We start from the raw sequence: 27976 nt of genomic DNA on the forward strand, positions 1-27976 counted from the left end.
CTGCTGGAATCTTAAAGGACTTTTTTGGAAGGGTGTGTGAATTCGGACAGTTAATTTGACTTAACACTAAAACGGAATTGCCATTTCTTGTAATTCTATACTTGTTAAATATGTATTAACCCTTTCACTACCGACTGACAGAGAGTAACAGCTGTGTTGTAGCCTGCCCTGTTAATCATGTCTATACAACTCCCCAGTGGATTTGCTCTACAGAGAACTGAGCCAGGAGAAAGCAAGGAATAATATACTGGCCTACTGACACACTCATAAATAATCCATTGCTATTACATTTAAAACGCATGTGTACAGTAAATGAGCAAGCATCGTCAAGATCACCAATGAGGCCTCTTATAGCTACTGCCCATTACCGTTTGAACGTGCTAATGCAGTAAGTGCCGATATGATTCAATACTACGCTCCCTGTGCCCAATGCTCTCGCCCACAGTGTGTAAGTGGGTTTTGATAGACAGCTACTGAACCAACCCCTCTGCAGTTCTAGTTAAAAATCTCTCCAGCAGACCCCCCTCCCCCTCCCCACTGCCTTCTCCTCGGCTGATCCACCAGGAGCTAGGATTCACTACTGGGCGCCTCATCAGCAATAAGAACAACTGGACGCATGCATTAGTTAAATATCATTTAGGCTTAAAAACATTTTTTTTTATTTAAAAGAAGGGGATTTTCACTTCTGGGATCTGTGTGGGCAACCAAGGTCAGTAAGCAAATGTTAATAAGAAAACAAAGAAATACAAGAGCAATTTAATATATTATCATTATATTCTTATTCTGCCGTATTTCCATTACAAAGAAAGTAAACCTCATGTGTATGAAGCACACTTTGCCAAGCGCCATCCGCGCACCGGGGCTGGAGGATCGAATGATTGTCCGACTCGGAATGAACTGCATTCACTCAAAGCAAATGTTAAACTGCAGACAGTGCAATTTAACGGTTTGATTTGATAGACCTAAATGCCAATACAATAACGCTTAATAAATAGGAAGAACATATATATATATATATATATATATATATATATATATATATATATATATATATATATAGACAGACACACACACACGCACACAACTCGATGAATGTTAGATGTCAGTGCTTTCCTAACTGCAGTGTACTGTACTGTACTGAGGCTCACTTAGAGCTACAGCAGCTGTACCATTCGGAGCAACTGCAAAGTTTAAAATAGAAGGGTTACATGGTGCAGCTGACTTAGCTTTTTAATGGAGCTTGAAGGCGTCGCTGTCCAATTTAAGCAACTACTGTACCTCACAGCTGCTTTCACGTGTGGCCAAAACATATAATGAATGCCCTTGAAAGCGCGAATGCTTTTCTACCTTCGTTCTTAAAGGTGGAAGTTGTATAATGAGAAAACCTTTATTTCAATATATATGTATATATATTTACACATATTTGAATGTCGAGGGACTATTCTAATTTCCTATGCCCAACCCAAATATTTTTACTGGAATCAGAGCTAGCGTTATTTTTGATGTAACTGAGCTAGCCTGTAAAGAACTGTTTTTGTAATAATGGTAGCCTCCGGACCTGCAGAATAACCCTAAAATAAAGATTTGAATGTATAAGTGCAAGCGTTGAAAGTTTTCAGCATGCTATTGGTTTCTCCTGCTTAAGTTCTTATCCAAAACAAAGTGCTTTATTATTCCGTGTTTCGAGTACCCTGTGTACTGTCACTCACGGGGCTGCCTGACAGCGGCTGCTTTTTGATTGACACATTGCGCTAGATTAAGTAGCGCGCGGGGCTGTGCAGGCATGCTGTGCTGCTGACACATACTGAAATACTGCGCGAGTCGACCCCGCCGCAGCCGATGGGATCTCACTGATTTTGGTGACTTTTCATGCAACAGGTATATTAAGGGTACGGATTGGTCACCACCAATGCCTACTAACAATAAACAAAATCATATTTGTGTAGTCATTTATAGCTGCTAATAACTTTGTGACCGATCCAATCTATTCACGAATTTAGAATGTAAGAGCAGTGCTGTGAACGGTATTCACTGAATCAGTAAAACTTATATATATATATATATATATATATATATATATATATATATATATATATATATATATATATCGCCTTTCATAGTGGACCACCATCACAAAGTGCTTTAAACTTGTACTTTACTTGAACAAAAGTTATTGTATTTCTTGCTCTTATTGTATTACTTGTATTGTAATGCTTGAAATGTTTTTGCTTACGATTGTAAGTCGCCCTGGATAAGGGCGTCTGCTAAGAAATAAATAATAATAATAATAATACATGATAGTGAGGAACAATGCATAATACATTAAATACAGTGAAATACAGGGCATAGTACATGAAATACAAACAGTAAAAAACAATGCAAATACATTAAATGCAGGCAAATTACAATGCAATACATTAACTACAGGCATATTACATTAAATATAGGGCTAGGATGTGAATTGTATATATATAGTGTAATAAAGCACAGTGAAAACACAGTAAAGCATTGCAAAGTGTAATAAAGCACAGTGAAAACACAGTAAAGCACAGGACAGCATGCAGGTTTCTACGTGCTCATGTAAATAGCAGTTACGTCTTTAAGCACTGTCGTGAGCCGAGTTGTTACTGTTTCTGGTTTGACGGTGTGTCATACTGACTGAAAATACAGTACAGAGCAATTCACATTCACGGTTACAACTGAACTGAAATGTACTTTGACTTAAAAAACATACCACCAACAGAGAAGCTTGTTTATTTTTTGTGAAAAGTAACTGTAGTATTATTACTCCAATCAAAACTTGAACGAGTTACATGACCTTGTTATTGACAAAAGTAATATTATTACAGCAACGCTTGTTACTTAAGTAACGAGTTACCCAAACTCTGAACACTGCATACGATGCCCAGACCATCACTTCTCTTTATCATCCCAACTCTGAACACTGTATATGATGCCCAGACCATCACTTCTCTTTATCATCCCAACTCTGAACACTGCATACGATGCCCAGACCATCACTTCTCTTTATCATCCCAACTCTGAACACTGCATACGATGCCCAGACCATCACTTCTCTTTATCATCCCAACTCTGAACACTGTATATGATGCCCAGACCATCACTTCTCTTTATCATCCCAACTCTGAACACTGTATATGATGCCCAGACCATCACTTCTCTTTATCATCCCAACTCTGAACACTGTATATGATGCCCAGACCATCACTTCTCTTTATCATCCCAACTCTGAACACTGCATACGATGCCCAGACCATCACTTCTCTTTATCATCCCAACTCTGAACACTGCATACGATGCCCAGACCATCACTTCTCTTTATCATCCCAACTCTAAACACTGCATACGATGCCCAGACCATCACTTCTCTTTATCATCCCAACTCTGAACACTGCATACGATGCCCAGACCATCACTTCTCTTTATCATCCCAACTCTGAACACTGCATACAATGCCCAGACCATCACTTCTCTTTATCATCCCAACTCTGAACACTGCATACGATGCCCAGACCATCACTTCTCTTTATCATCCCAACTCTGAACACTGCATACGATGCCCAGACCATCACTTCTCTTTATCATCCCAACTCTGAACACTGCATACGATGCCCAGACCATCACTTCTCTTTATCATCCCAACTCTCCACACTGCATACGATGCCCAGACCATCACTTCTCTTTATCATCCCAACTCTCCACACTGCATATGATGCCCAGACCATCACTTCTCTTTATCATCCCAACTCTGAACACTGCATACGATGCCCAGACCATCACTTCTCTTTATCATCCCAACTCTGAACACTGTATATGATGCCCAGACCATGTCTTGTACTGAAAAGCAAATGAAAATCTGAATATACATGTGTAGGTCTGCAGTCTTGAAAGAGTTCAACAAGCATTGCACAGGTATTACTGTATGCATGTAACAGTACATTTGTTTCAATGCAAAGTGAATCTAGTGGAAGTTGATGATGTCATTCTAATGCATTACTCATCTGTTAGAAGTGGTTTAGTTAATGATTTGCACAATGGCTTTTGCTGTACTGGGTAAGATAATGATGGTGGAACAATGAATTGCTTTACCCACAGTATAAGGCCCTTTGGTGCTCTTTAACTTACTCATTTACTCTATTGTTCTCCACACAGATCTTCTATTATCTCTCTCTGGTGCTAAGCGTCCAACATGGGGATAAAGGCAGCTCTTCCAAAATATGAGTTGTATTTCTACACACTGGTGCTGTCCCTCGCAGGTCTCTGGGCAGCAAGCTGGATCTTTGAAGCATCTAGTGGTAAGGTGATAGAGTAGTTCCTGTGATAATACCACAGGCTTCCTTTATTACATTAAGTGTCTCTAATCACTGTGCATGTACATAGTACTTACTTCCAAAATACATGTGCACTTACACACAATTACAAAGTTATTATGCACAGTTACAATGTACTTCATGTGTAAATATTTTTGCACAATATATGTAAGTACACAATTGTATCAGAAAAGGGTTAGGGTTAGGGTTAGGAGTAGGATGTGCTAGCTATGCTGTGTAATGCAGTGTGGCGTGACACTGGAATGCAGTCACAGATAGCTCCTGTATCTGTGATAGAGCTGCAGCAGGGTTGTGTGGAGTGACACTGGAATGCAGTCACAGATAGCTCCTGTATCTGTGATAGAGCTGCAGCAGGGTTGTGTGGAGTGACACTGGAATGCAGTCACAGATAGCTCCTGTATCTGTGATAGAGCTGCAGCAGGGTTGTGTGGAGTGACACTGGAATGCAGTCACAGATAGCTCCTGTATCTGTGATAGAGCTGCAGCAGGGTTGTGTGGAGTGACACTGGAATGCAGTCACAGATAGCTCCTGTATCTGTGATAGAGCTGCAGCAGGGTTGTGTGGAGTGAAACTGGAATGCAGTCACAGATAGCTCCTGTATCTGTGATAGAGCTGCAGCAGGGTTGTGTGGAGTAACACTGGAATGCAGTCACAGATAGCTCCTGTATCTGTGATAGAGCTGCAGCAGGGTTGTGTGGAGTGAAATATGCACGGGAAGCTCATAAGCGCAGCACAGCATACAGAGAGACTGCAAGAAAGGATCCGGGGTCTATATTAATAAGCTAAAAGACTCGATGGAAAATGCATTGAATTCCAAGTAGTGCATCAATGCTAATAATAGGATCCTGAAAGGGCAAGGCAAAGGGGCAGGAGTACTGCAGCGATGCGATCCAGTTCTTTTGTTTAACAAAAATAAAGCAAATGGGTTTTAACAAATAACAAGCTATAACTTCTTTCTTTCTTTCTTTCTTTCTTTCTTTCTTTCTTTCTTTCTTTCTTTCTTTCTTACTTCCACTAATACTCCATCCTCAGCCCCAGTCTCTGCTAGTCTGAGCAGACAGGCTAGTTGCAGCCTTTGATACACACCTGCATCATTTAATTCAGATTGAATAATTCAGGCCCACAGTTTTCTCAATTTCACGCACATTCTCACATGGAAATGATTAAATCAAGACACAAACTGAACCCTTCACTGAGTTCAGTTAATATAACACTATTAAACATTTCTACATAAACACTATTCACAAGAAATGAACCACTAAAATAAACACTATTCACAAGAAATGAAAAACTAAAATAACAGCACACACTTCTAGAACACTGTAACAGAATCCTGGGATATTGGAGCACAGCCACATTGTTTCCTAAAGGGCTAAAGTTACATTTTACTAAATCATTTGTACTCCGCACAGTGCCATGTCTTGTTTCTGTGTTAGAAGCTACTGTATTGTACACACTGAGCATATATTTATGCTATGAGCACTGTTAGGTATCACAGCCCAAACTCGTGAGACAAGGGCTATTACAAGGAACTATAGTGTCAGGTGGTACAAAATGGGTGCGCTGTAAAGAAAGTGTCACGTGGCTTTCAGGTGGTACTTCACTATATGTCTGAGCTTTTTTTTGTAGCTTCCCAATATTGTCTAGATCAGGGATCTCCAACCCTGGTCCTGGAGAGCCCCTATCCTGCATGCTTTCTAGGTGTCTTTACATCATCAATGGCTAAAGATCTGCAACACCTGTTCATTTTAGAAGACCCTGTAGCTCTCCAGGACCAGGGTTTGAGACCCCTGGTCTAGATAAAGACATTTCTGAGTCACCATAAACTCCTAGATCTTTTTCATAGAGAGTTTGAGGGCAGAATTTGATCATGGCAGGGTTATATAAACTTGCAATATTTCAATATTTGTAAATAGCGCAAAAAAAAACTAAAACTAAAAAAAAGCTTTGACATTTTGAATTTGAATTTCAGATAACGTGAACAGGAAGACCTTTAAGGAGAGCGTCAAGCCAGGATGGCATTACTTTGGCCGTAAAATGGTAAGTTTGTAAAGTGTGATCCCTGGAAAGAAGTGCATTTTCAAAACAGGGTCCACCCCCCTGAGCAGCTTCTGAACATGCAGTAGCTGGACATTTAAAACTGGGGATACAAGTATTGGACACTCAGCATTAATAAATACATGCTGACATATCATTCAATATATATATATATATACATATTTCCATTAACACTGGTTTAGGTATTCCTTCTAAACTGTTAATATAATTCTTCATGGATCCAAAGTTGTGTTGCCATGGGGATTTCTTTTTTTATTCAAAAATATAATGTAGCATTTGTTTTTTCATTTAACTGAACTTGACAGGCCTAAAAATAAATGCATGTTTATTTCTAATTTTGTTACTGAAGAGGTGTTTGTTTTTAATCACAGTACGCTTTTCCAATCATTAAAAGTGCATACTTTATTAGAGATATTGTTTTTATAACCTTGGTACTTAAAGGGCCGTACCCTCAATTTAATGTTCTGTGTCACTTTACTGTTCTGTGTCACTTTAACGCTTGTCCAGCCCGGTCCTGGAGAGCCGCAGGGTCTTCTGGTCTTCATTCTCAATTACTTCATTGAACTCATTATTTTCTTAATTGGACAATGCTAACATTCCAGGTCTTTAGCCATTGATGATTTAAAGATACCCAGAAAACCTGCAGGACTGTGGCTCTCCAGGACCAGGGTTGGCCACCCCTGGCCTACAGTATAAGGACCTGACACAAGATTTCACTTTCATTGGAACACAGCAGTTAGGAAGGAACCTGGGCAGCCTGTGGATACTTGAATAAAAAAACTGTCTTTCTGGTCCTGTGTTGTGGTCGTGTATTGGATGCACGTTGTGCTTCTTTTTCACAGCTGCTCTGTCTCTTCTATAGGACGTAGCTGACTTCGAGTGGGTCATGTGGTTTACAAAGTTCAGGAACCACATTGTCTTTGCCCTGTCCGGTCATGTGATCTTCGCAAAGATCTGCTCAATGGCAGCACCTCAGGTGGGTTTAACAAGTCCTGTACAACACTGTAGCTCCTGTAATAATGAATACTGAGCAATTATCATGTACAGCAATCAGTACTGAACCATTACTGCCAGTCTGTGGCGCCTGACAGTGTTACGAGAGTTACCCTGAGCTTAAGTAAATAAATTCTGATACACATGGAACATACAGGGAGAGTGTTATTGACCCTGGCAAGCCTGTGGGTTGAGATGGAGCCTCTTACACAGAGAGAGTGTTATTGACCCTGGCAAGCCTGTGGGTTGAGATGGAGCCTCTTACACAGAGAGAGTGTTATTGACCCTGGCAAGCCTGTGGGTTGAGATGGAGCCTCTTACACAGAGAGAGTGTTATTGACCCTGGCAAGCCTGTGGGTTGAGATGGAGCCTCTTACACAGAGAGAGTGTTATTGATCCTGGCAAGCCTGTGGGTTGAGATGGAGCCTCTTACACAGAGAGAGTGTTATTGACCCTGGCAAGCCTGTGGGTTGAGATGGAGCCTCTTACACAGAGAGAGCGTCATTGACCCTGGCAAGCCTGTGGGTTGAGATGGAGCCTCTTACACAGAGAGAGTGTTATTGACCCTGGCAAGCCTGTGGGTTGAGATGGAGCCTCTTACACAGAGAGAGTGTTATTGACCCTGGCAAGCCTGTGGGTTAGGGAGGCAGAATCATCTAATACCAGGTCCCTGGTGAGCTCACACAGTGCCTGCCTTTGTCCTCCAGGGTTGAGTAGCTAGCAGACTTCCCCTGTCAAGTTCCTGGGTGTAAAGAGGGAGTTTGCTTGGCAGTGCTGCGGTTTGGAGGACACCCTCCAATTCCTGCGAGCAGTTGTGTGAAGTTGCTGAACATACAGTAATTGGACATTCAGAAATTGAGGAGGAAATTATTGGGCACGCTACATTTAAATAAATAAGTAAGCATGGACATAATATCATTCATTTTATATAAATATTTCTCTTAACACAAGTTTTAAGTATTTGTTCTAAACTGTTAATATAATTTTTAATTTATCCAAACTGTATTTACACATGCCATGGAGATGTCTTTATTTTATTTTCTTCAATCTCTGCCTTCTTTATTTGTTATGAATTGTAATGGCTGGAAATGTGTTCAGCTGTATACAGTACAGCTACAGCAATGCAGTGGGAGCTGGAAATGTGTTCAGCTGTATACAGTACAGCTACAGCAATGCAGTGGGAGCTGGAAATGTGTTCAGCTGTATACAGTACAGCTACAGCAATGCAGTGGGAGCTGGAAATGTGTTCAGCTGTATACAGTACAGCTACAGCAATGCAATGGGAGCTGGAAATGTGTTCAGCTGTATACAGTACAGCTACAGCAATGCAGTGGGAGCTGGAAATGTGTTCAGCTGTATACAGTACAGCTACAGCAATGCAGTGGGAGCTACTGCATTCCAGCAATGGCTCTGGAATTGGAAAGCATCTCTTTCTATCTTGCTGTCACAGACGAGTGGTATTAAAAGATTGAAGGTAACTATTTTCTGTTTACATGTTCTTCAGTAAAGTTGTAAACTAGGTATGGGAGTTCCACTTTCATCCAATTCAATGCACTTATTTGTTATTTAGTTGACATTTAAACAAGACTTCTTCAGACACAGATTTTGTTTCTCATTTGTTTTCCTTGGCGTGCTTGTTTTAGGGTTTCATAATTTTTATGTTTGTTTGAATCGTCAAAATGATGTATTTCAGTTTGTATTTGAAAACCTCCATTGAAATTTGGTGGCATGACATTTTGCATCGCGTAAATTCATAGAACTTGGTAGAACATTTAAAAGAAACTCAGTGCAGGCATTTAAATATCACAGCTGTCTTAACCCCTGTGGACCCTATAGATCTCTCAAACAGGTCTCCTCTCTAGGTACTGCATAGAGCTCTCAAACAGGTCTCCTCTCTAAGTACTGCATAGAGCTCTCAAACAGGTCTCCTCTCTAAGTACTGCATAGAGCTCTCAAACAGGTCTCCTCTCTAAGTACTGCATAGAGCTCTCAAACAGGTCTCCTCTCTAAGTACGGCAGGTACACCAGTGTAACCATTAACCTGCCCCCTGCAGCACTGCCCCCAGTGGATGAAAACAATAGCACATGTGTTCTGTGTGGTGTGTCTCTACACCAGTAGGTAACCCAGAGTGTTGCAGCAGGCGGGTTCATGGTTACACATAGGTGAAGTACTTTGAAGATGATTGTGAGAGGGCCCCTGGGGTGGACTGATGAGTGAAATAGAAAATGTTATACTAAGTGAATCTGAACAAGAATATTAATCATGCTTGTATTTTGTTCACATCATGAATTTCACGATTTCCATGACATGTACCCATTTCTGTGTAATATGTAGTTCACTGTGAAAATTCCTGTAAAGATACATTCCTCCTGTGTGACTGTCCTGGGTAGAGGGTGCTGTCATGACTCTTCACTGTCTCTCCTCACAGCTCAGATCCACAGTGTAATGAAGTATGACCCCATTCCTCCTGTGTGACTGTCCAGGGTAGAGGGTGCTGTCATGCCTCTTCACTGTCTCTCCTCACAGCTCAGATCCACAGTGTAATGAAGTATGACCCCATTCCTCCTGTGTGACTGTCCTGGGTAGAGTGTGCTGTCATGCCTCTTCACTGGCTCTCCTCACAGCTCAGATCCACAGTGTAATGAAGTATGGTCCCATTCCTCCTGTGTGACTGTCCTGGGTAGCGAGGTGCTGTCATGCCTCTTCACTGTCTCTCCTCACAGCTCAGATCCACAGTGTAATGAAGTATGACCCCATTCCTCCTGTTTGACTGTCCTGGGTAGAGTGTGCTGTCATGCCTCTTCACTGTCTCTCCTCACAGCTCAGATCCACAGTGTAATGAAGTATGATCCCATTCCTCCTGTGTGACTGTCCTGGGTATAATGTGCTGTCATGCCTCTTCACTGTCTCTCCTCACAGCTCAGATCCACAGTGTAATGAAGTATGATCCCATTCCTCCTGTGTGACTGTCCTGGGTAGAGGGTGCTGTCATGCCTCTTCACTGTCTCTCCTCACAGCTCAGATCCACAGTGTAATGAAGTATGACCCCATTCCTCCTGTGTGACTGTCCTGGGTAGAGGGTGCTGTCATGCCTCTTCACTGTCTCTCCTCACAGCTCAGATCCACAGTGTAATGAAGTATGACCCCATTCCTCCTGTGTGACTGTCCTGGGTAGCGAGGTGCTGTCATGCCTCTTCACTGTCTCTCCTCACAGCTCAGATCCACAGTGTAATGAAGTATGATCCCATTCCTCCTGTGTGACTGTCCTGGGTAGAGGGTGCTGTCATGCCTCTTCACTGTCTCTCCTCACAGCTCAGATCCACAGTGTAATGAAGTATGACCCCATTCCTCCTGTGTGACTGTCCTGGGTAGAGGGTGCTGTCATGCCTCTTCACTGTCTCTCCTCACAGCTCAGATCCACAGTGTAATGAAGTATGATCCCATTCCTCCTGTGTGACTGTCCTGGGTAGAAGGTGCTGTCATGCCTCTTCACTGTCTCTCCTCACAGCTCAGATCCACAGTGTAATGAAGTATGATCCCATTCCTCCTGTGTGACTGTCCTGGGTAGCGAGGTGCTGTCATGCCTCTTCACTGTCTCTCCTCACAGCTCAGATCCACAGTGTAATGAAGTATGGTCCCATTCCTCCTGTGTGACTGTCCTGGGTAGCGAGGTGCTGTCATGCCTCTTCACTGTCTCTCCTCACAGCTCAGATCCACAGTGTAATGAAGTATGACCCCATTCCTCCTGTGTGACTGTCCTGGGTAGAGGGTGCTGTCATGCCTCTTCACTGTCTCTCCTCACAGCTCAGATCCACAGTGTAATGAAGTATGACCCCATTCCTCCTGTGTGACTGTCCTAGGTAGAGGGTGCTGTCATGCCTCTTCACTGTCTCTCCTCACAGCTCAGATCCACAGTGTAATGAAGTATGATCCCATTCCTCCTGTGTGACTGTCCTGGGTAGAAGGTGCTGTCATGCCTCTTCACTGTCTCTCCTCACAGCTCAGATCCACAGTGTAATGAAGTATGACCCCATTCCTCCTGTGTGACTGTCCAGGGTAGAGGGTGCTGTCATGCCTCTTCACTGTCTCTCCTCACAGCTCAGATCTACAGTGTAATGAAGTATGATCCCATTCCTCCTGTGTGACTGTCCTGGGTAGAATGTGCTGTCATGTCTCTTCACTGTCTCTCCTCACAGCTCAGATCCACAGTGTAATGAAGTATGACCCCATTCCTCCTGTGTGACTGTCCTGGGTAGAGTGTGCTGTCATGCCTCTTCACTGGCTCTCCTCACAGCTCAGATCCACAGTGTAATGAAGTATGGTCCCATTCCTCCTGTGTGACTGTCCTGGGTAGCGAGGTGCTGTCATGCCTCTTCACTGTCTCTCCTCACAGCTCAGATCCACAGTGTAATGAAGTATGACCCCATTCCTCCTGTGTGACTGTCCTGGGTAGAGTGTGCTGTCATGCCTCTTCACTGTCTCTCCTCACAGCTCAGATCCACAGTGTAATGAAGTATGACCCCATTCCTCCTGTGTGACTGTCCTGGGTAGAATGTGCTGTCATGCCTCTTCACTGTCTCTCCTCACAGCTCAGCTCCACAGTGTAATGAAGCATGATCCCATTCCTCCTGTGTGACTGTCCTGGGTAGCGAGGTGCTGTCATGCCTCTTCACTGTCTCTCCTCACAGCTCAGATCCACAGTGTAATGAAGTATGACCCCATTCCTCCTGTGTGACTGTCCTGGGTAGAGTGTGCTGTCATGCCTCTTCACTGTCTCTCCTCACAGCTCAGATCCACAGTGTAATGAAGTATGACCCCATTCCTCCTGTGTGACTGTCCTGGGTAGAATGTGCTGTCATGCCTCTTCACTGTCTCTCCTCACAGCTCAGCTCCACAGTGTAATGAAGCATGATCCCATTCCTCCTGTGTGACTGTCCTGGGTAGAGGGTGCTGTCATGCCTCTTCACTGTCTCTCCTCACAGCTCAGATCCACAGTGTAATGAAGCATGATCCCATTCCTCCTGTGTGACTGTCCTGGGTAGAGGGTGCTGTCATGCCTCTTCACTGTCTCTCCTCACAGCTCAGATCCACAGTGTAATGAAGTATGGTCCCATTCCTCCTGTGTGACTGTCCTGGGTAGAGGGTGCTGTCATGCCTCTTCACTGTCTCTCCTCACAGCTCAGATCCACAGTGTAATGAAGCATGATCCCATTCCTCCTGTGTGACTGTCCTGGGTAGAGTGTGCTGTCATGCCTCTTCACTGTCTCTCCTCACAGCTCAGATCCACAGTGTACATGGTCTACGGGATGCTTGCTGTGCTCGCTACCATGGGGCTCACCTTCACGATGCTCATCCTTTCCCACTGCGTCCTGCTGTACAGCGTCTCTCTGTCCAAGCAGAAATGGCTCTGCTTTGCCGCTGGACTCTGCAGCTTAGCCACTTTTAAACTGGAGCCTTTCAGTTCCTGGCAGGTACAGTACCATGCTATATATTACCTGGGCTTTCACAGTGAGAGCATGTTCAACAATATTGCATCATTATATACCACAATTTCAATTTTTGTGAAAAGACGCTCCTGCAGATCTGAGAGACCAGATGAGCTCCCTGAAGGTTACATTGCTCCAGAACCTTTTTGGAGAGCCCAGTCCATACACAGGGATAGGGCTGAAGGTTACATTGCTCCAGAACCTTTTTGGAGAGCCCAGTCCATACACAGGGATAGGGCTGAAGGTTACATTGCTCCAGAACCTTTTTGGAGAGCCCAGTCCATACACAGGGATAGGGCTGAAGGTTACGTTGCTCCAGAACCTTCTTGGAGAGCCCAGTCCATACACAGGGATAGGGAGGCCATTCCAATAACACCTGCTGAATGCCAGCAAGAGTTAGTGCAGCTTCAATATTGTATTAATCTTGTTAACAAATAACACTTCCTAAAAGAAGGAGATACAGAAAATGAGCATATTGATAGATAAATGAGCAGCTGATTTGAGCTTGTCTGAGAGACTGAAACAATCCATTTTAAGACTTTCTTTGAATGGTTAATTCTGTAATGTATTAGAGGACTAGCTATGTTCCATTTGGACTTGTTTTCCACGTATAGCTGTGAGAACAGTTATTCTCAGATTATTTTCTACTGCTTCAGTGAGAGAAAGTTACATGAGGATGAGACTCGACCATGTGTCATATTTCAACAGTTTACCATTTATTCGTTCCAAATACCCACATTATATTCTATATTGAAGGTTATTGTTTAGTTACCTTAGCAAGTCTACTCATGCCAAAGTCACCTCCAGCAAACTGCTTTAACACCTTATCTTTCATATGATTAGCATTACTTTTTTCTGCACACCCCAAATAGAATTGTAGTCTTCCACCATTGAGCTTGTCTAGCTCCCCTGTTACTCAGTGCCTCTGTTTTTCAGTCTGGCTTGGTGACTGGGACTTTCGCTCTTCAAGATGTTCTGTTTTACGGAGGAAGTGGTTTCACCATCATGCGCTGCCTGAGCTTTGCCTTGGAGAACTATGAGAAGAAGGATGGGAATTACTCCTTCCTGGAGCTGCTCAAGTACAACTTCTACCTGCCCTTCTTCTTCTTCGGACCCATCATGACGTTCGATAGGTTCCATGCGCAGGTGGGTGCTTGGCTGTATAGTAACTAGTGTGTTACAGCAGGGTATGAAGAACTGCCATAGCCAATAGATTTCAATCAGTCCTCTTACCTCTTATTAGCTCATTACTAACTATTACAGACCCCTGTTTCTATTGTGCTGAGATTTTCTGATTCTCCACTTTTAGGACATGAAAATATTTACAATAAATACAAAACTAGATGAACTGCTGCATCTTGGTATCTTCGCTGTAGGTCACATGGTCTGATTGCTGCTAGACCATTTGATAGAGTTTGAACTACAACACACCAGGAAGTAGCAGGAACTTGTAATGTCTAGAGCAAGGTTTCTGAGATCTTCAACAGAGGAAAATGGGACCAGTGATTAATAGGACTTGTGCTAAGAAAAGAAATACAAACAAACACTAACCTGCACATTCTGATGGGCTAGCAATCCCATTTAAACCAGGGCTGTATCTGTACTGTACATCAGTGTCAGTGAGACGGGATATCAACCCCATTTAAACCAGGGCTGTATCTGTACTGTACATCAGTGTCAGTGAGATGGGATATCAACCCCATTTAAACCAGGGCTGTATCTGTACAGTACATCAGTGTCAGTGAGACAGGATATCAACCCCATTTAAACCAGGGCTGTATCTGTACTGTACGTCAGTGTCAGTGAGACGGGATATCAACCCCATTTAAACCAGTGCTGTATCTGTACTGTACGTCAGTGTCAGTGAGACGGGATATCAACCCCATTTAAACCAGGGCTGTATCTGTGCTGTACGTCAGTGAGACGGGATATCAACCCCATTTAAACCAGGGCTGTATCTGTACTGTACATCAGTGTCAGTGAGATGGGATATCAACCCCATTTAAACCAGGGCTGTATCTGTACTGTACATCAGTGTCAGTGAGATGGGATATCAACCCCATTTAAACCAGGGCTGTATCTGTACTGTACATCAGTGTCAGTGAGATGGGATATCAACCCCATTTAAACCAGGGCTGTATCTGTACTGTACATCAGTGTCAGTGAGATGGGATATCAACCCCATTTAAACCAGGGCTGTATCTGTACTGTACATCAGTGTCAGTGAGACAGGATATCAACCCCATTTAAACCAGGGCTGTATCTGTGCTGTACATCAGTGTCAGTGAGACGGGATATCAACCCCATTTAAACCAGGGCTGTATCTGTGCTGTACATCAGTGTCAGTGAGATGGGATATCAACCCCATTTAAACCAGGGCTGTATCTGTACATCAGTGTCAGTGAGATGGGATATCAACCCCATTTAAACCAGGGCTGTATCTGTACATCAGTGTCAGTGAGACGGGATATCAACCCCATTTAAACCAGGGCTGTATCTGTACTGTACGTCAGTGAGATGGGATATCAACCCCATTTAAACCAGGGCTGTATCTGTACTGTACGTCAGTGAGATGGGATATCAACCCCATTTAAACCAGGGCTGTATCTGTACTGTACATCAGTGTCAGTGAGACGGGATATCAACCCCATTTAAACCAGGGCTGTATCTGTACTGTACGTCAGTGAGACGGGATATCAACCCCATTTAAACCAGGGCTGTATCTGTACTGTACATCAGTGTCAGTGAGACGGGATATCAACCCCATTTAAACCAGGGCTGTATCTGTACTGTACATCAGTGTCAGTGAGACAGGATATCAACCCCATTTAAACCAGGGCTGTATCTGTACTGTACATCAGTGTCAGTGAGATGGGATAGCAACCCCATTTAAACCAGGGCTGTATCTGTACTGTACATCAGTGTCAGTGAGACGGGATATCAACCCCATTTAAACCAGGGCTGTATCTGTGCTGTACGTCAGTGTCAGTGAGACAGGATATCAACCCCATTTAAACCAGGGCTGTATCTGTACTGTACATCAGTGAGACGGGATATCAACCCCATTTAAACCAGGGCTGTATCTGTGCTGTACATCAGTGTCAGTGAGACGGGATATCAACCCCATTTAAACCAGGGCTGTATCTGTTCATCAGTGAGACGGGATATCAACCCCATTTAAACCAGGGCTGTATCTGTACTGTACATCAGTGTCAGTGAGACGGGATATCAACCCCATTTAAACCAGGGCTGTATCTGTACTGTACATCAGTGTCAGTGAGATGGGATATCAACCCCATTTAAACCAGGGCTGTATCTGTACTGTACATCAGTGAGATGGGATATCAACCCCATTTAAACCAGGGCTGTATCTGTACTGTACATCAGTGTCAGTGAGATGGGATATCAACCCCATTTAAACCAGGGCTGTATCTGTACTGTACATCAGTGTCAGTGAGACGGGATATCAACCCCATTTAAACCAGGGCTGTATCTGTACTGTACATCAGTGTCAGTGAGACGGGATATCAACCCCATTTAAACCAGGGCTGTATCTGTACTGTACATCAGTGTCAGTGAGATGGGATATCAACCCCATTTAAACCAGGGCTGTATCTGTACTGTACATCAGTGTCAGTGAGACGGGATATCAACCCCATTTAAACCAGGGCTGTATCTGTACTGTACATCAGTGTCAGTGAGATGGGATAGCAACCCCATTTAAACCAGGGCTGTATCTGTGCTGTACGTCAGTGTCAGTGAGACAGGATATCAACCCCATTTAAACCAGGGCTGTATCTGTACTGTACATCAGTGTCAGTGAGATGGGATAGCAACCCCATTTAAACCAGGGCTGTATCTGTACATCAGTGTCAGTGAGATGGGATATCAACCCCATTTAAACCAGGGCTGTATCTGTGCTGTACGTCAGTGTCAGTGAGACAGGATATCAACCCCATTTAAACCAGGGCTGTATCTGTACTGTACATCAGTGTCAGTGAGACGGGATATCAACCCCATTTAAACCAGGGCTGTATCTGTACTGTACATCAGTGTCAGTGAGACGGGATATCAACCCCATTTAAACCAGGGCTGTATCTGTACTGTACGTCAGTGAGACGGGATATCAACCCCATTTAAACCAGGGCTGTATCTGTACATCAGTGTCAGTGAGATGGGATATCAACCCCATTTAAACCAGGGCTGTATCTGTACTGTACATCAGTGAGACGGGATATCAACCCCATTTAAACCAGGGCTATATCTGTACTGTACATCAGTGTCAGTGAGACGGGATATCAACCCCATTTAAACCAGGGCTGTATCTGTACTGTACATCAGTGTCAGTGAGACGGGATATCAACCCCATTTAAACCAGGGCTGTATCTGTGCTGTACATCAGTGTCAGTGAGACGGGATATCAACCCCATTTAAACCAGGGCTGTATCTGTGCTGTACATCAGTGTCAGTGAGACAGGATATCAACCCCATTTAAACCAGGGCTGTATCTGTACTGTACGTCAGTGTCAGTGAGACGGGATATCAACCCCATTTAAACCAGGGCTGTATCTGTACTGTACGTCAGTGTCAGTGAGACAGGATATCAACCCCATTTAAACCAGGGCTGTATCTGTACTGTACATCAGTGTCAGTGAGATGGGATATCAACCCCATTTAAACCAGGGCTGTATCTGTACTGCACGTCAGTGTCAGTGAGATGGGATATCAACCCCATTTAAACCAGGGCTGTATCTGTACTGTACATCAGTGTCAGTGAGACGGGATATCAACCCCATTTAAACCAGGGCTGTATCTGTACTGTACATCAGTGTCAGTGAGACGGGATATCAACCCCATTTAAACCAGGGCTGTATCTGTACTGTACGTCAGTGTCAGTGAGACGGGATATCAACCCCATTTAAACCAGGGCTGTATCTGTGCTGTACATCAGTGTCAGTGAGACAGGATATCAACCCCATTTAAACCAGGGCTGTATCTGTACTGTACATCAGTGTCAGTGAGACGGGATATCAACCCCATTTAAACCAGGGCTGTATCTGTACTGTACATCAGTGTCAGTGAGACGGGATATCAACCCCATTTAAACCAGGGCTGTATCTGTACTGTACATCAGTGTCAGTGAGACGGGATATCAACCCCATTTAAACCAGGGCTGTATCTGTACTGCACGTCAGTGTCAGTGAGACGGGATATCAACCCCATTTAAACCAGGGCTGTATCTGTACTGTACATCAGTGAGACGGGATATCAACCCCATTTAAACCAGGGCTGTATCTGTACTGTACATCAGTGTCAGTGAGACGGGATATCAACCCCATTTAAACCAGGGCTGTATCTGTACGTCAGTGTCAGTGAGACGGGATATCAACCCCATTTAAACCAGGGCTGTATCTGTACTGTACATCAGTGAGACGGGATATCAACCCCATTTAAACCAGGGCTGTATCTGTACTGTACATCAGTGTCAGTGAGACGGGATATCAACCCCATTTAAACCAGGGCTGTATCTGTACTGTACATCAGTGTCAGTGAGACAGGATATCAACCCCATTTAAACCAGGGCTGTATCTGTACTGTACATCAGTGTCAGTGAGACGGGATATCAACCCCATTTAAACCAGGGCTGTATCTGTACTGTACATCAGTGTCAGTGAGACAGGATATCAACCCCATTTAAACCAGGGCTGTATCTGTACTGTACATCAGTGTCAGTGAGACGGGATATCAACCCCATTTAAACCAGGGCTGTATCTGTGCTGTACATCAGTGTCAGTGAGACGGGATATCAACCCCATTTAAACCAGGGCTGTATCTGTACTGCACGTCAGTGTCAGTGAGATGGGATATCAACCCCATTTAAACCAGGGCTGTATCTGTACTGTACATCAGTGTCAGTGAGATGGGATAGCAACCCCATTTAAACTAGGGCTGTATCTGTACTGTACATCAGTGTCAGTGAGACGGGATATCAACCCCATTTAAACCAGGGCTGTATCTGTACTGTACATCAGTGTCAGTGAGACAGGATATCAACCCCATTTAAACCAGGGCTGTATCTGTACTGTACATCAGTGAGACGGGATATCAACCCCATTTAAACCAGGGCTGTATCTGTGCTGTACATCAGTGTCAGTGAGACGGGATATCAACCCCATTTAAACCAGGGCTGTATCTGTACATCAGTGTCAGTGAGACGGGATATCAACCCCATTTAAACCAGGGCTGTATCTGTGCTGTACATCAGTGTCAGTGAGACGGGATATCAACCCCATTTAAACCAGGGCTGTATCTGTACTGTACGTCAGTGTTAGTGAGCTCAGACAGTATCATGTTGAAAGGGAAGAGGGTACAGTAGGTTTTCTTTTTAAACCCTCTCTAACCTCTCTTGCTGTCTTCCGCAGGTGAATACTCCTGACTTGACTCGTAAAGATCGTGAGATGTGGAATATCCGGATCCAGGCGGTGCTGCACTTGGCTGCCATTGTTGTGGTGGACGTGCTTTTCCATTTCCTCTACATTCTGACCATACCTTCTGACATGAAACTAGTGAAACAGCTATCAGACTGGTCACTAGGTCAGTGACTACCCTCCATGCAGTGTGTTCATCATTTACCAGACGCAAATTAAATGCAAATTAATTCAATTGCAAATTAAATGCATTGTAACGGGTAGTGTGGCAATAAGGGAAACATCTGCTGTAATTATTTTTAAGTGAAAAAAATATGTATATTTACACTATTCTTTCAGAAATGGCAGTTTCCCTGGCTGACTACGTATTACACGGCAATGGGTAAATTTCATGGAAATCGTGAAATCTGTGATAACTGTGAAAAGAATAGAGCCTTAGCCTTAGGAAATCAAAAGAACCAAGCTGCTCGCCACGACACTGTCTTCACATGAAATTGAAGTTTGGTTTCCATTCTGTTGTCCATGGTCAAAATTCCGACATTTATAGCATTGATAGTTTTGGTTATTGGATGTGCTGGAAGCATCTAAAGCTGAGGGAACACAAAAGCAAAGTCACCTGAAACGAGGTCTCCCGGTGTCCTGGCAGTAGGTTTCAAGCCACTGTTCCTGAAAAAGTGTCTGTGTGTTCCCTCAGCTTAGCAAAAATAAACTCTGTATAGTTTCTCTTTCTAAAGAATATACAAAAAGGTCTTCGGTCAGCTGATGTTGTCCTGCTGTCCTCGTTTCTCCTGAGGACCACTTACTGGAACCCTCAGTAATTCGCTCAGTTTATGTTCAAGGAGGTTTGATGTGTTGAAAGGCAAACAACTCCCGCTTCTCTCCACCAATGCAGCGGGCCTGGCCTATTCTAACCTGGTGTACGATTGGGTGAAAGCAGCAGTCATGTTTGGGGTCATCAATACCGTGTCACGACTGGACCATCTGGACCCTCCACAGCCCCCCAAGTGCATCACCATGCTTTATGTCTTCGCAGAAACGTAAGTTTGTGATCCGTTAATGCGTAGTACTGCACGGAGGATATCAGTCTGAAGCTGAGAACAGCATGCTTGTAGAGCCTGATACTGGTGTCTTCTCCCGTTCACAGTCACCACAAAGAGATAGTTGCTTATAGATCAACAGGCAGAGGCAGCGTTGGGGTTTATCTGACCTAAAACCGTTAGCATGTACAAGCTAGGGGAAGAAACAGTTCCCCTTGTTATATCCCTGTCTGACTTTAAAAGAAACTTTGTCAAGCAGACAAATGTGTAAAATAAATAAAGGGCCTGTACCATGTGAACCAAATCTGTGAATGACAAATCATGAAATAAGGGCTGTGCAGAAGAGGCAAGTTAAGCAAGACTCAGCTGGAGATGGTATCCCTGACAATCTTCCCCAACAACCCAGGAGAAATGGCCATGGTGTGTGCTGTTTTCAAATGATGTATTACAGTATGGCTTTAAATGGGGCTGTGCTGAGACTCTTATATTCCATTGGATTACAGTATGACTGTAAGCAGGGCTGTGCTGAGACTCTTATATTCCATTGGATTACAGTATGACTGTAAGCAGGGCTGTGCTGAGACTCTTATATTCCATTGGATTACAGTATGACTGTAAGCAGGGCTGTGCTGAGACTCTTATATTCCATTGGATTACAGTATGACTGTAAGTAGGGCTGTCCTGAGACTCTTATATTCCATTGAATTACAGTATGACTGTAAGCAGGGCTGTGCTGAGACTCTTATATTCCATTGGATTACAGTATGACTGTAAGCAGGGCTGTGCTGAGACTCTTATATTCCATTGGATTACAGTATGACTGTAAGCAGGGCTGTGCAGAGACTCTTATATTCCATTGGATTACAGTATGACTGTAAGCAGGGCTGTGCTGAGACTCTTATATTCCATTGGATTACAGTATGACTGTAAGTAGGGCTGTGCTGAGACTCTTATATTCCATTGGATTACAGTATGACTGTAAGCAGGGCTGTGCTGAGACTCTTATATTCCATTGAATTACAGTATGACTGTAAGTAGGGCTGTGCTGAGACTCTTATATTCCATTGAATTACAGTATGACTGTAAACAGGGCTGTGCTGAGACTCTTATATTCCATTGGATTACAGTATGACTGTAAGCAGGGCTGTGCTGAGACTCTTATATTCCATTGAATTACAGTATGAATGTAAGTAGGGCTGTGCTGAGACTCTTATATTCCATTGGATTACAGTATGACTGTAAGCAGGGCTGTGCTGAGACTCTTATATTCCATTGGATTACAGTATGACTGTAAGCAGGGCTGTGCTGAGACTCTTATATTCCATTGGATTACAGTATGACTGTAAGCAGGGCTGTGCTGAGACTCTTATATTCCATTGGATTACAGTATGACTGTAAGCAGGGCTGTGCTGAGACTCTTATATTCCATTGGATTACAGTATGACTGTAAGCAGGGCTGTGCTGAGACTCTTATATTCCATTTGATTACAGTATGACTGTAAGTAGGGCTGTGCAGAGACTCTTATATTCCATTGGATTACAGTATGACTGTAAGCAGGGCTGTGCTGAGACTCTTATATTCCATTGGATTACAGTATGACTGTAAGCAGGGCTGTGCTGAGACTCTTATATTCCATTGGATTACAGTATGACTGTAATCAGGGCTGTGCTGAGACTCTTATATTCCATTGAATTACAGTATGACTGTAAGTATGGATGTGCTGAGACTCTTATATTCTGAGTAATTACCTTTAAGAAATAGTTGTATTAAATAAATCCATTAATTAATTTGTTGATTTAAAAACAAGAAAAGTTGCCCTTTCCTCAGCTTTACAAATGAGCACCAGTCAAAGGTAATTAACTTCAGCACTGAGTGTTTTAAAAGCTGATTGAAAGCATATTTTTCCTCTCATCCTGGGCGCTGACATTTATACTGCTGTACAGAGGCTGTAACTGAGAATGAAAACATGTTGCAAATGCACCCCTTAACCCTAACTCAAGAGCTACCACTGTGGACACTGGGATTTGTAGTTCTTTGTCTAGTTTAATCAGAAGTTACATCTTGCCCAGGACTACAATCCCACAATTCACTGCAGAGATGACGCCTTTTGAAGGAAAGTTAAATAAAAATAATAATAAAAGACAAGTAATCGCTTATAAAATAAATAATCGCTTGTAAAATATAAATGAGTTTTAGTTAGTTAGGTTCCGACAAGTTCTATATTAAACAAAACTGTCAGATTGTCATTGACTTACACTCTCTCGTGGGGCTTCTCATGTCTAAGGGACTTACACTCTCTAACGGGGCTTCTCATTTCTAAGGGACTTACACTCTCTTGTGGGGCTTCTCATTTCTAAGGACTTACACTCTCTCGTGGGGCTTCTCATGTCTAAGGGACTTACACTCTCTAACGGGGCTTCTCATTTCTGAGGGACTTACACTCTTTCGTGGGGCTTCTCATTTCTAAGGGACTTACACTCTCTAGCGGGGCTTCTCATTTCTAAGGACTTACACTCTCTCGTGGGGCTTCTCATTTCTAAGGGACTTACACTCTCTCGTGGGGCTTCTCATTTCTAAGGGACTTACACTCTCTAACGGGGCTTCTCATTTCTAAGGGACTTACACTCTCTCGTGGGGCTTCTCATTTCTAAGGGACTTACACTCTCTAGCGGGGCTTCTCATTTCTAAGGGACTTACACTCTCTAGCGGGGCTTCTCATTTCTGGGACTTACACTCTCTGGTGGGGCCTCTCATTTCTAAGGGACTTACACTCTCTCGTGGGGCCTCTCATTTCTAAGGGACTTACACTCTCTAGCGGGGCTTCTCATTTCTAAGGGACTGTGGCAAAGTGGCTGGTAAGGGGAACAGGTGTAGCGGTGATGTGATGCAGGAGTGACAGGCAGACAACAGTAAATTTCTGAATAAGTGTTTATTGTGACGTTTCCAGGTCTGTCGACCGTCAAATAATAAATCCCCGGCAGTACACAACAATGTGTAAAGCGCGGGGAGCGTAAATAATATCACACAGTCCTGAACAGAAAACAACGGCACGGTCACTAGTCCTGGGTGAATTCATACGTGCAGGTGCTCTGTGCAGATGTGCTCCGGATAGTGCTTTCGTGGCGTCAGCTCCAGAGGTGTGATTTAACTGTCTAGTGCTGCGAAAAAGACAGACAATTACAGACAGACAGAAATAACACACAATACGTAACACTTATTTCTTTTTATATTTCTGAGAGCTCCTCTCTCAGTCCTTCTCTCCTAACGTTAACCCAAAACGAAGGAAAAGAACAGCGTTACCCTGGCCCCTATATGTAATCCCGCATGATATCTAGGTAAACGGTTGCAGCTGCCTTATTACTTGCAGCTGCCCCTCGTTTACCTGTCAAATCAATACGGTCTTACAACAGAGTCTCGCTTCCTTCCAGGCTGACCCACTTCCCGGTCCCGGAAACGAACTGTCAGGCCAGCCCTTCCAGATACTTCTCCTCCCGTTCTTTAGCGCCCTCACAGGTCGGGAGGAAGATTTATCACCAGAACTCATTGTATTTCTGTCACAGGGATTTACACTCTCTCGTGGGGCTTCTCATTTCTAAGGACTTACACTCTCTCGTGGGGCTTCTCATTTCTAAGGGACTTACACTCTCTCGTGGGGCTTCTCATTTATAAGGGACTTACACTCTCTCATGGGGCTTCTCATTTCTAAGGGACTTACACTCTCTCGTGGGGCTTCTCATTTCTAAGGGACTTACACTCTCTCGTGGGGCTTCTCATTTCTAAGGGACTTACATTCTCTCGTGGGGCTTCTCATTTCTGCTTGAAGAAAACAATCTCAATGGACCCCTTAGTCTTCTCGGCCCAGCATTAATACAAGTTAATTTTGAATTGCTGTATAGTATTTCTTTCTGCATATTGTAATGGTCACGTTCTCATACCCTTCTCAGCAGAGCGGTAGTGAATGGAATGTCTTCTGTTTTGTTACAGGCATTTTGACAGGGGGATCAATGACTGGCTGTGCAAGTAAGTCTTCAGATAAGCATCATGACTCAAGCTAGGAAGAGCCTGTGAAGTTCTCTATGTTAGACCACCTGTTTGGTTTCCCTGCTTGTTCCACATGCTTGAATGCCTCTCTTGGATCGTATTGGATGCAGCTGCTGGTTATTCCAGGGTGAATATAATAACACAGGAGGAAGGGCCTCTTCTTGTAAAGCTCCTACATTCTGGAATGCATTTTTGGTCTTATTTTTATTTTGTTTTATTACATTCTGTATCAGACTGTTTTGAATGCAATGGTTGAATTGTTCTTGTGTGTGTGTGTGTGTGAAGTGCTTTGGGATGCTTGTGATGAAAGGCACTATAGAAATGGGAATTGTTGTTATTATTAACTTTAGCTCTGCCTTATTAATTGATGCTCCTTACTCCCCTCTTACAGGTATGTTTACGACTACCTTGGTGGTAACCATGACAACATTGTGAAGGAGCTGCTGGCCACCGTGTGCACCTTTGCCGTGACAACCCTGTGGCTCGGCCCCTGTCATGTGGTCTACATCTGGTCTTTCTTCAACTGCTTTGGCCTCAACTTCGAACTCTGGGTGGCAAAGTTCTTCGAGCTTGAGCCGTTTGCTTCGATGGAGGTGAGGCCACAGACAGCAACCTTTAACCTTAAAAACATTGAGGCAGAGTCTCATCTCAATCATTCAACACTGCATCACTTCACACAGCGCCAGTCCTGTGTACTGTATGTCTGAGACATGAACCATGTTCTTACACAGGGAGGTACACGTTGAATAGTGCATTCTGTATCTCTCAGACATGAACCATGTTCTTACGCAGGGAGGTACACGTTGACTAGTGCATTCTGTATGTCTGAGACATGAACCATGTTCTTACACAGGGAGGTACACGTTGAATAGTGCATTCTGTATCTCTCCGACATGATCTCTCAGACATGAACCATGTTCTTACGCAGGGAGGTACACGTTGACTAGTGCATTCTGTATGTCTGAGACATGAACCATGTTCTTACGCAGGGAGGTACACGTTGACTAGTGCATTCTGTATGTCTGAGACATGAACCATGTTCTTACGCAGGGAGGTACACGTTGACTAGTGCATTCTGTATGTCTGAGACATGAACCATGTTCTTACACAGGGAGGTACACGTTGAATAGTGCATTCTGTATCTCTCAGACATGAACCATGTTCTTACGCAGGGAGGTACACGTTGAATAGTGCATTCTGTATCTCTCAGACATGAACCATGTTCTTACGCAGGGAGGTACACGTTGAATAGTGCATTCTGTATCTCTCAGACATGAACCATGTTCTTACGCAGGGAGGTACACGTTAACTAGTGCATTCTGTATCTCTCAGACATGAACCATGTTCTTACGCAGGGAGGTACACGTTGAATACTGTATTGGAACACTGCCAGGATGATGCCATGTTGGGTGAACGCTTCTCCTTTCCACACAGGCAAAGATGTCTGAAGCCACGTCTCGCAGGATCAGGGGCGTGTTTAATGCAGCTAACTTCTGGACCATCATCCTGTACAATGTACTGGCTCTGAACAGCCTGGACTTTGCAAACCTGGTTTTTAAGAGGTTGCTCATCACAGGTAAGGAAAGCAACCTTGCAGAGAAATAATACTAATACTAATAAAAAACAGACACTATCATTGGAAAGACATTTGCGAAGTCAAACCTCCTAATGAAAACATACAGTGCTGCTTTATTATTACCCGGACCCACCATGCAATTCAGGTCAAACTTCCAGTGATCATTTTAAAAGCTGCAACACTGCCAAAGCCTAGTATCACAGACAGCATTGAAATACAGGACTTCACATCTGCAGGGTTTTAGATACACTGCAGGCTCAATGTGTCAGTGACCAGTTTTCAGATTAATACATTTGATGTTAAAGGTTAAAAGGACAGGATGGTGGCTGATGAACTGCTCTCTGTTGTTGGCTGCCCAGGTTTCCCCCTGTCCACTCTGATGAACTGCTCTCTGTTGTTGGCTCCCCAGATTTCCCCCTGTCCACTGTGATGAACTGCTCTCTGTTGTTGGCTCCCCAGGTTTCCCCCTGTCCACTCGGATGAACTGCTCTCTGTTGTTGGCTGCCCAGGTTTCCCCCTGTCCACTCTGATGAACTGCTCTCTGTTGTTGGCTGCCCAGGTTTTCCCCTGTCCACTGTGATGAACTGCTCTCTGTTGTTGGCTCCCCAGGTTTCCCCCTGTCCACTCTGATGAACTGCTCTCTGTTGTTGGCTCCCCAGGTTTCCCCCTGTCCACTCTGATGAACTGCTCTCTGTTGTTGGCTCCCCAGGTTTCCCCCTGTCCACTCTGATGAACTGCTCTCTGTTGTTGGCTCCCCAGGTTTCCCCCTGTCCACTCGGATGAACTGCTCTCTGTTGTTGGCTGCCCAGGTTTCCCCCTGTCCACTCTGATGAACTGCTCTCTGTTGTTGGCTCCCCAGGTTTCCCCCTGTCCACTCTGATGAACTGCTCTCTGTTGTTGGCTGCCCAGGTTTCCCCCTGTCCACTGTGATGAACTGCTCTCTGTTGTTGACTCCCCAGGTTTCCCCCTGTCCACTCTGTCAGTCCTGTTTGTTACCTACTGTGGAGTCCAGCTGATAAAGGAGCGAGAGAGAAGACTGGCCCTGGAGGAAGAAGGAGCCGAGAAGGAAAAAACGGAATAAGATGATCAGTCCTGTTTCCTTTCCACTGTGCAGGAGTAAAGAAAAAAAAACAACCTCCTCCATCCTGTTACTGGCTTTGTTCCAGCCAAAGTCAATCACAATGCACTGCACACTGTACCTGTGTATAGAACTCAATCACAATGCACTGCACACTGTACCTGTGTATAGAACTCAATCACAATGCACTGCACACTGTACCTGTGTATAGAACTCAATCACAATGCACTGCACACTGTACCTGTGTATAGAGCTCCATCACAATGCACTGCACACTGTACCTGTGTATAGAGCTCCATCACAATGCACTGCACACTGTACCTGTGTATAGAACTCAATCACAATGCACTGCACACTGTACCTGTGTATAGAACTCAATCACAATGCACTGCACACTGTACCTGTGTATAGGGCTCCATCACAATGCACTGCACACTGTACCTGTGTATAGAGCTCCATCACAATGCACTGCACACTGTACCTGTGTATAGAGCTCAATCACAGTGCACTGCACACTGTACCTGTGTATAGAGCTCCATCACAATGCACTGCACACTGTACCTGTGTATAGAACTCCATCACAATGCACTGCACACTGTACCTGTGTATAGAACTCCATCACAATGCACTGCACACTGTACCTGTGTATAGAACTCAATCACAATGCACTGCACACTGTACCTGTGTATAGAGCTCCATCACAATGCACTGCACACTGTACCTGTGTATAGAGCTCCATCTCAATGCACTGCACACTGTGTATAGTTTGGAAGCGCATTTGTTTTACAGACCGCTTGTGCATTTTTTCTAACTGAGCCAAAAATTAGTCAAAAGGAGGTTTGTAGTTTGTTCAACATTTGCTGATGTAAGATTATGTATATTAAATATAATATATAAAAGACCATATTTAACTAATTCCAGAGT

General features: G+C 43.9%; 1 protein-coding gene across 3 annotated transcripts; it reads left to right on the forward strand.

Annotated features, from left to right (window-relative positions):
• Positions 1-530: 530 nt before the first annotated feature.
• On the forward strand, positions 531-27961 carry LOC117400672 (protein-cysteine N-palmitoyltransferase HHAT-like protein). Of its 3 annotated transcripts, none has more exons than XM_059023391.1 (12): positions 531-709; positions 4174-4316; positions 6326-6393; positions 7274-7387; positions 12682-12876; positions 13828-14037; positions 19314-19485; positions 20212-20356; positions 24342-24377; positions 24790-24991; positions 25833-25974; positions 26934-27961. In XM_059023391.1, exons 2-12 carry the CDS (start codon positions 4211-4213, stop codon positions 27053-27055), a joined length of 1512 nt encoding a protein of 503 aa, XP_058879374.1. In that variant the 5' UTR covers positions 531-709; positions 4174-4210; the 3' UTR covers positions 27056-27961. The 3 variants fall into 3 exon arrangements, with proteins under 3 accessions (XP_058879374.1, XP_058879375.1, XP_058879376.1); XM_059023392.1 differs by lacking the exon at positions 26934-27961 and adding an exon at positions 26334-26901; XM_059023393.1 differs by lacking the exon at positions 7274-7387.
• Positions 27962-27976: the final 15 nt, after the last annotated feature.

The sequence above is a fragment of the Acipenser ruthenus genome, chromosome 4 (assembly GCF_902713425.1).
Source record: "Acipenser ruthenus chromosome 4, fAciRut3.2 maternal haplotype, whole genome shotgun sequence".
Classification (NCBI taxonomy): domain Eukaryota; kingdom Metazoa; phylum Chordata; class Actinopteri; order Acipenseriformes; family Acipenseridae; genus Acipenser; species Acipenser ruthenus.

Coding starts and splice junctions, on each gene's coding strand:
- LOC117400672 (XM_059023391.1), top strand. CDS start 4,211: ATGGGGATAAAGGCAGCTCTTCCAAAATATGAGTTGTATTTCTACACA. Junction 6,394..7,273: donor ATTACTTTGGCCGTAAAATG/GTAAGTTTGTAA, acceptor TCTCTTCTATAG/GACGTAGCTGACTTCGAGTG. Junction 12,877..13,827: donor AGCCTTTCAGTTCCTGGCAG/GTACAGTACCAT, acceptor TCTGTTTTTCAG/TCTGGCTTGGTGACTGGGAC.